General features: G+C 41.0%; 1 protein-coding gene across 3 annotated transcripts; it reads left to right on the top strand.

Moving 5' to 3' along the window:
- Positions 1-255: 255 nt before the first annotated feature.
- Positions 256-6,078, top strand: irak4 (interleukin-1 receptor-associated kinase 4). Of its 3 annotated transcripts, none has more exons than XM_058074901.2 (11): positions 257-758; positions 1,435-1,580; positions 1,821-1,994; positions 3,364-3,524; positions 3,594-3,658; positions 3,733-3,847; positions 3,929-4,038; positions 4,386-4,572; positions 4,908-4,970; positions 5,042-5,206; positions 5,620-6,078. In XM_058074901.2, exons 1-11 carry the CDS (start codon positions 595-597, stop codon positions 5,698-5,700), a joined length of 1,431 nt encoding a protein of 476 aa, XP_057930884.2. In that variant the 5' UTR covers positions 257-594; the 3' UTR covers positions 5,701-6,078. The 3 variants fall into 3 exon arrangements, with proteins under 3 accessions (XP_057930886.2, XP_057930884.2, XP_057930885.2); XM_058074902.2 differs by having other exon boundaries at positions 264-758; positions 5,333-6,078; XM_058074903.2 differs by lacking the exon at positions 1,821-1,994 and having other exon boundaries at positions 256-758.
- The last annotated feature ends 2,131 nt before the right edge of the window (positions 6,079-8,209 follow it).

Below are 8,209 nucleotides of genomic sequence, written 5' to 3'. Positions count from 1 at the left end.
ACAGATTCGGAGCTTTGACGCTACAGTGAAAAGCAACATTGGCGACATCTGATGGAAGCGTGATGTCAACACAATCTATGTCACTAAAAGGAATCAAACACAGGTCGCCATCACAAATGCACAAATAAACTCGACAGTGCTGTCGTTACAAGCCAACATTGTTTAATGTTTAATGCCAAAATAACCAGTGAAAGCATGGCAGCCGCCAGTCCGTTTGGAACGTATGAAGCTTCGGTCACGTGATATTGGCAGCTCAGGTCCCAGGTGAAGCGGTGTGATTCAGGACGTCTGACACAAGCTTCGAGGTTTCGGGCTCATTTCTACCAAAACACTAAGTTTTGGTGATGAAGCTCTCCGTGCAGTCACCGTGGGGGCAATAAAATGGGTAGTATTGCCTTTTTACGGTACTTTTTCAACCTTTTTTGAAGTTCCGCATTGGAGTAGAAACAGAAACAGGAAGGGGAGGGGGGAGTGTTGCATTTGAGGAAGTTACTCAATATAGGAAAATCCCACATTTGTTAAGGACGGCTCCAAACATGTCAGCGTAGAAAGAAGACGTAAATCCTCATTCAGCTATTTGGTGTTGGTCACAGAATGTCAAAAAACTCGGTGACTCCCTCTACTTATATTCGTAAGCTAGGCTACAGTCTGCTTTGTAGGTTGGCCGACTTTTTAGACCCGCAGGACAGATGGAAAGACGTCATCACATCTATCCGGAAGTCAGACGGCGACTTGAAGTACTCTCAGCAGCATGTTAAGTATGTCATCACTTATTATTATGGTCCTCTTACCCGTGTGGTGTATATACTGTGCGAAAAACGTGCAATCAGAAAACACGAAATGACCAAATATTGTAAGAAATACTATAGAAAAAAACAAAGCATCCAAACTTTTAATGTAAACCTATACAGGGCCGTGTCAAAAAGTTCATTCAAATTTTGAAACCGTCATATATTCTAGATTCATTTTGCATGCAGTGAACTATTCCACAATTTGTTTGTCTTAATTTGGATTATTATGGTATACATCTTAAGAAAACCCAAAAATCAATGTGTCATAATATTGAAATATTCGGACAGTACTCAGTCAGTTTGCTAATTGCTCAGTTGCTAATTAAAAAAAAAAGAAACGTTATGGGATTTCAGTGCCATCATACGTTTTTGTTCTTTTTTACAATCCCCTTTTGCACTTTACCCAGATTTACACCCTATATGGTAATTTCAAAAATATACAGTATATACTCACTATTATTTAAGATGTTTTACTTTGATTCTAGCAAAATTCTAATCAGCATGACATATTTTCCTTTTTTTCTGTTTGACCTTTTCTTGACAAATTACAGCTTTCCTCCCACAAGTTTGTGCCTCTAATCCTGTCCTGCTGTGTATTTTAGCATGCATTCTATCTTCTGAATGTGTGTGTGTTTATTTGCAGGCGGTTTGAGACCCTGGTCAGGCAGGGGAAGAGTCCCACGGTGGAGCTGCTGCAGGACTGGGGTGTGTCCAACTCCACAGTGGGAGAACTTGTAGACATCCTCAAGAGCCACAAATTATTGGCAGCCGCTAGCCTGCTCTTACCTGGTATGAATCATTTCTAAGTAAAATCTGCACATTTCTTTGTACTTACACAAAGAAAAAAATTGGACGATGCCACGTGGGACACGTTGTGGTCTTCTACAAATCGTATCATCATATCTTGTGGTTTCAGGCCACTTAAGGTAGTGAACTTGGTTATGGTGCTGATGAACTAGCATTGAAGCAGGCTGGCCTGCATCACTGTCTATAGCACATTGCTAACAGGATTTTTCCATCCACTCACAGCGGATGAGGACGTTTCCATGGAGACGCCCCATCCTTGTCCTGCAGCACAAGCATGCAGCAGCCTGCCAACGTCTCCAACCTGGAAGCTGGATGAGACAGAGAAGACAAAATTAGCTCCTGCTCAGCTTCAACCGTGCATCCAAGAAGAGAAGAGCAAACCAAACCACACACAAGGTTGCTGTTTGGGAATTTCACCTATCATGCTTTTTCCTGACCTATAAATCCAGTTACCATGTTGGATTCTCGTGTTAAACCCTGCCAAGGCGTCAGATAATGAGGTTTGCGCATTTGGAAGTGAGCCTTGACAGCTCGGTTTTACAGAGTTGTGTATAACGGCAAGTTCTACTGACGTCCTCATACGGGCTGCAGATTGCCTGCACTCAGTAAACACGGAACTACGTTTCCGGAAGTCCTCCGGATCACTTGGGAGTGTGGCCAATCACAGTCGAGTGGGCTCGGCGGGAAGAGGTCCAACGGTGGGGTAAATTACACAGACATTTTGAGCGGGAAAAAGGCACTGCTGGAAGAGGCACACAGTATGGAAGATCTCGAAAGCTTTCTGCGAGTTATGGTCTGGTGCTGCTCTATAGGAGTCCACAACTCAATACCAGGGCCCGAATAAAATGAGTATAATAGTATAATAGGTCCCCTTTAACTCTATGCTATTTTTGGTCCATTATTTGAGTGTTGCGTCGTGTACACGTCATGTACCTGTACATATTACTGTTTCGGTTAGAATTTAGACTTTCTAACTGTATATTTTTTTAATAAAATGATGGCCCATATTTCCAAAATTGATATCACTTTACAAAAAATTTGATGTTGTTGCGTATCAAATCGTTTAGCACAGAGATTTACATTGCTACTTATTAGAGATTAAAAACATTTCTATCTGTGATTAATTGTGAGTTAATTTTGGACGAAAGGTGTGAATAATCAGGATTAAGTCTTTTCATCTGTTGACGGCCCTAATATATGCGCATAGAACCTTTTGGAGGTGCTTTAGGCCAGGGGTCCCCAACCTGTTTTGTGATTTGGGTCTTTTTTTCACAGACCGGCAATGTGTGGCAGACAAATACAGCAAATATAAAATAACACGACGGGGCTAAAAGCAAATGTTAAGTGCAGGGAAAATATAACTCAGCCGTTCAATCAGTGGGAGGCAAGAGCTTGTTTTGTAGAGACGAGATGGTCCCATCTGGGTGTGATGGGAGACAGTGACTCGTTAATAAATTATATATTATTTCTGTGTGGCTCGGTAGCAAAACACTACGGACTGGTACCAGTCCCCGGCCCGGCGGTTGGGGACCCCTGTTTAGGCTCTTTAGACGGCATCAGTGTGTGACTTTGAGTAGTCTGTTCATGTCTCACATCAGGATTGTGGATGATGGACAAAATTCCCCAAAAGCGCACTTTTTCTTGATCGATATTTCTGTTCCGGCTTTGACGTCTGCACAAGCGTTTTGCAGCCATGACAGTTTGAGGTGCTCGATCAGCAGGTGGCAGTAGAGAGGCCGACATTCTAAAGTGTTTTTCCCCCCAGGTTTCACCAGTTTCTCCTACGACGAGCTGAGGAACATGACCAGAAACTTTGACGAGCGTCCCGTGTCTGCCGGCGGCTGCAGGCTCGGGGAGGGGGGCTTCGGGACCGTCTTCAAAGGTGTTCTGTGCAACACAGCTGTGGCGGTGAAGAAGCTCAACCCGGTGAGTAAAACGTCAGCTTCTGCAAGGTCATAAACGGTGTTGCTGGAGGGACTCACGTGGCGTGTTCAGGTAGATGACGTATCGCCCGACGAGCTGCAAATTCAGTTCAAGCAGGAGGTGCAAACGCTTAAAGTGTAAGTCTCGGGTGTTTGTATGTAAAAAATGTAAGATAAGAAAGCATGAAGGTCCAATTTTTGTATTTCATCAGCTTGAAACATGACAACCTGGTGGACATGGTGGGCTACTCCCGTGATGGGCCGCACCCGTGTGTGGTCTACGCCTTCATGGCTAACGGGTCTCTGCTGGACAGACTAGCTTGCTGGGTGAGCACCATCTCGTCACAGAGGTTCTGTCCTATTAGTCCTACTCACCTTTTCTGTCCGTTTTGTTGCTTCTTCTTTCAGGAAGGAAGTCCTCCCCTGTCCTGGAAGGAGAGATGCTTGATCGCTGATGGCACAGCGAGAGGTTTGGATTATTTACACAGCAACCATCACGTCCACAGAGATGTCAAAAGGTACATCCAGTATTCCAGTATGAGACGGGTGGAGACATGTATATGTGCAAACCGACAGGTGGCGCCAAACAACTTCTTCCCAAGCCAGTCCAGAGCTTTTCTTACTGCCACACACACACACTTTAACATCTCCAACCAATAAACACGACACGGCCACCTTAGATCAGGTCTGCCTCTGGCAGGGCTGTCCAACCTTCTCCAGCCAGATCCATTTTGTCAAAAACTTATTTTGTAATGTATTAGTGCTGATTAAAAACATTAATCATGTTACTCAGGTGTGATTAATCATGATTAATCAACACCATGTTAAATTGCAAAACAGTTCAAAACAATTTGCGTTGTGGCAGTGCAAATATCCTGCTAGATGAAAACCTGGTGGCCAAAATCTCAGACTTTGGACTGACGAGAGCCTCTGCTAAGCGGACGGCGACAACGGTGATGACGGAGATGATCGTGGGTACCTGCGCATACATGGCCCCCGAGGCACTCAGAGGGGAAATCACACCCAAATCTGACATCTTCAGCTTTGGAGTGGTAGGCTGCTATATTTATACATTATAGCATATATATCAATATCATATTTATTGAACATTTCTGTCTTTATTTTATACATTAGATTTTTATAAAAATATTATATATTTTATAATATATTTGTATATATATAATATATATTATGTTTGTTTATAATATTATAATTTTTTTTCTTCCCATTTTTCAATTTTTGCTGTTTGATTTCAAGTTAAATATTTGTTTTGATGTTCTGTGGGCCATAAATGCTTGCCAGGCCGCACTTTGGACACCCTTTTATAACATGAATAAACACAAGTAAATCCATTGGGGATTAAGAAGAATAAATGTGTCATCTTCAGGTGCTGTTAGAAATCCTATCTGGACTCGCCCCGGCAGATGAAAACCGCGAGCCGCAGTTTTTGGTAAGATCGGCTTTGTGTCAGTTGCACCATGAACCTGTGGATGAAAATAAGTCCCCGCTTCGCTACGGCAGATGGACATGAGGCATGACATCGATGACGAAGACGAGGACCTCACCCTGGAGGCCTTCATGGACAAGAGGATGAGCGACTGGGACCTGAGCATGGCGGAGAGCATCTACTGCTTGGCCAGCAGCTGTCTCCACGAGAGGAAGAACAGGCGACCGCTCGTCTCGCAGGTACTGACGCTAGACTACCTTTCCACAGCTATTGATGGAAGGTGGGCGGAGGAAAAAACGGAAGGAAAAAAAAGGAAAAAACACTGTATGTTCAGCTTTGGTAGCAAATGACGTTTTTGTCAACAGGTGGTGTCTGAGCTGAAAGGAGTGGTCAAGACTATCTCGCTGGAATCGTGTGCCTAGGACTCAAACACAAGATGAATACGATTGATTGATATACTTTATTAATCCCAGAGAGAAGAGAAATATACACCGGACAGTTCCCTATAAACTGCATGCGTGGGCATCTTGTCATATCCTTGTTGCGCAACAAAATAAATCGAATACAGGAAGTTTTACGCCAAGTTTGCCCGAGTGATGCCGGTGGTTGTTTTGTTCTGTTCAGATTTCTTAATGTACATTTTTTTATTTAGACAAACATACAACAAACGTGGCATCACTTCCAGAATGAAATAGTTCCAGAACAAGATGCTGCAAAACAGAAAGGAAACTAAAGTATGCAGAATCAAGAAAAGAAATGAAGAAAAGAAAGATGGAGATGATGGAGCAGATGAGATGGTTCCAGCATGTCCAAAGAATATCAGGATGTTTGTGAGTCTGCTCAGACACTTTGAAAATGACATTGTCATTTATGTATATAGTATACTGTATTTAAAGAAAAACAGCATGCATGTAATTTTGTACTACAGGCAACACAGTATATTATTATTATTAAGGTATGGAATATTAACAGTTCAACTTTTTAATTTTTTTTAAGTGAGTCGTGTGTTTGTGCAATAAAAACTACCCCTGCAGTACAGTATGGATGCACTGTATGTACTGTATGTACTATTTGTACCTATCCTCCTCACAATTCCTCCACAAATGTTGAATTGGGGTACAAAATGTTTTTAATAAAAAAAAAGTTCAATTCATGAAAAACACATTTTTAGTAATTTAGTAAAAATGTTATAATAAAATAATAAAAATGTTTAATTAAATAATTTAGTAATAATTTTAATAGAAATATTTACAAAAATATTTTTTGTAATTAATAATTGTTGAAAATTTGCTAGTTAGAATATAGAAAACCTGTTAAGACTTTCTAAATACAGTTGCTGACATTATTAGAGCCCTCAAGGCATGAAATATCACCATAGTCACTTTTACACTCCTATTACCCAGTAGATACAGTAGACATAAAAGTGCGGTAAGTAAGACGTAATCTAGACTGATGCTTTAGCAGTGGGAAAGTTCCTTGGTGGTGCTTACTTGAATCTGCTCTGCAATATAACAGAATATTAAGAGTGAAATATTTTATTTTTCAGCAATTGATGTAATAAAAAAAAACCTTGTAATTAACCCGAGGGCTGGGGTTGCAGGTATCCCGCTGTGGAGGGCGCCAATGCCAATGTAAGACGATCCATGGAATGGGAGCCATGGTGGCGCCATGGTGGAGCCATGGTGGAGCCATGGTGGCGCCATGGTGGAGCCATGGTGGCGCCATGGTGGAGCCATGGTGGAGCCATGGTGGCGCCATGGTGGAGCCATGGTGGCGCCATGGTGGAGCCATGGTGGCGCCATGGTGGAGCCATGGTGGCGCCATGGTGGAGCCATGGTGGCGCCATGGTGGAGCCATGGTGGAGCCATGGTGGAGCCATGGTGGAGCCATGGTGGAGCCATGGTGGAGCCATGGTGGAGCCATGGTGGGGCCAGTCACAGCTATTTTTTGCAATTGCAAATGTAGTGGGATCCACTGCAGTAGAATTGATGTTTGTGTGGAATGCCCATTTTATGTGACAAAAAAAATACACTTTTTTTTACCCAGAAATATGGGGGGTGTGGATGCTGAAGCGCCAATGTGTGGGGATCCACTGCATTGTGTGGGGATCCACTGCATTATTCATAAGGGGGAAAAATAATAATTATTCATAAGGGGGAAAAAACATTTACATTTTTGTCCAAAAATCAGCAAATTTGCAGAGGCTTGAATGATGAACGTGACGTGTGTGGGGAGCCACTAAGACAGGGGTGGGCAAACTTTTTTGACTGGCGGGCCGCATTGATTTAACAAAATTAACGGGGGGGCCACACTCGATATTTTACACGAAACAGTCCAGCTGGAATTATTGTATCTGTAAAAGTGTCATGCAATCTGCTTTATGGGCACTTTGAGATCATTTATTTCATGTAAAGTGCGTTATAAATTTATAATAATAAATGTATTATTATTATTATTATTATTATTATTATTATTATTATTATTATTATTATTATTATTATTATTATTATATGCCTGTGTCCCTTTTTTCAGGAGCACTTTGTAAACAACAGACCGCATAAAGTGTTATGCAATCTGCTATATGTGCACTTTAAGATAATTTATTTGATGTAAAGTGCGTTATAAATTTATAATAAGAATAAATTATTATTATTTGTTATTATTTTATATTATTATTTTTATTATTATTACTGTTATGTAAATTTATAATAAGAAGAATAAATTTAGTATTATTTTTTATTATTTGTTATTATTTTCTATTATTATTATTATTATGTGCCTGTGTCCCTTTTTTCAGGAGCACTTTGTAAACAACAGACCGCATCAAATAACGAAATTATTGTATCTGTAAAAGTGTCATGCAATCTGCTATATGTGCACTTTGAGATCATTTATTTGATGTAAAGTCCGTTATAAATTTATAATAATAAGAATACATTTATTATTTAATATTATTATTATTATGTGCTTGTGTCCCTTTTTTCACTTTGTAAACAACAGACCGCATGAAATAACAAAATTGATAAAACCGCCAAACCATGAAAATGTCGGCTCAAGCCATGATGCCAGCTTGTATGTTGACTTTAAATGAAATACTTTGGAAAGAACGGGCGGGCCGTATTCAAACACTTGGCGGGCCGGATGTGGCCCCCGGGCCGTAGTTTGCCCACCCCTGCACTAAGATCATTTACTGAGACAAAATAAATGCCTATTTTTAGAGGAAAACGTGCTGAAATTGAATT

Source organism: Doryrhamphus excisus, linkage group LG1 (genome assembly GCF_037039965.1).
Source record: "Doryrhamphus excisus strain RoL-2023G ecotype Guam linkage group LG1, RoL_Dexc_Guam_v1.1, whole genome shotgun sequence".
Lineage (NCBI taxonomy): Eukaryota > Metazoa > Chordata > Actinopteri > Syngnathiformes > Syngnathidae > Doryrhamphus > Doryrhamphus excisus.
This window is presented reverse-complemented; position numbering and strand designations above follow the sequence as displayed.

What these genes read in the sequence shown, in the direction of transcription:
- irak4 (XM_058074901.2), top strand. Translation starts at nt 595, where the DNA reads ATGTCAAAAAACTCGGTGACTCCCTCTACTTATATTCGTAAGCTAGGC. An exon ending in TACTCTCAGCAGCATGTTAA is followed by an intron (nt 759 to 1,434) that starts GTATGTCATCAC and finishes GTTTATTTGCAG; the next exon opens with GCGGTTTGAGACCCTGGTCA. An exon ending in CGCTAGCCTGCTCTTACCTG is followed by an intron (nt 1,581 to 1,820) that starts GTATGAATCATT and finishes ATCCACTCACAG; the next exon opens with CGGATGAGGACGTTTCCATG.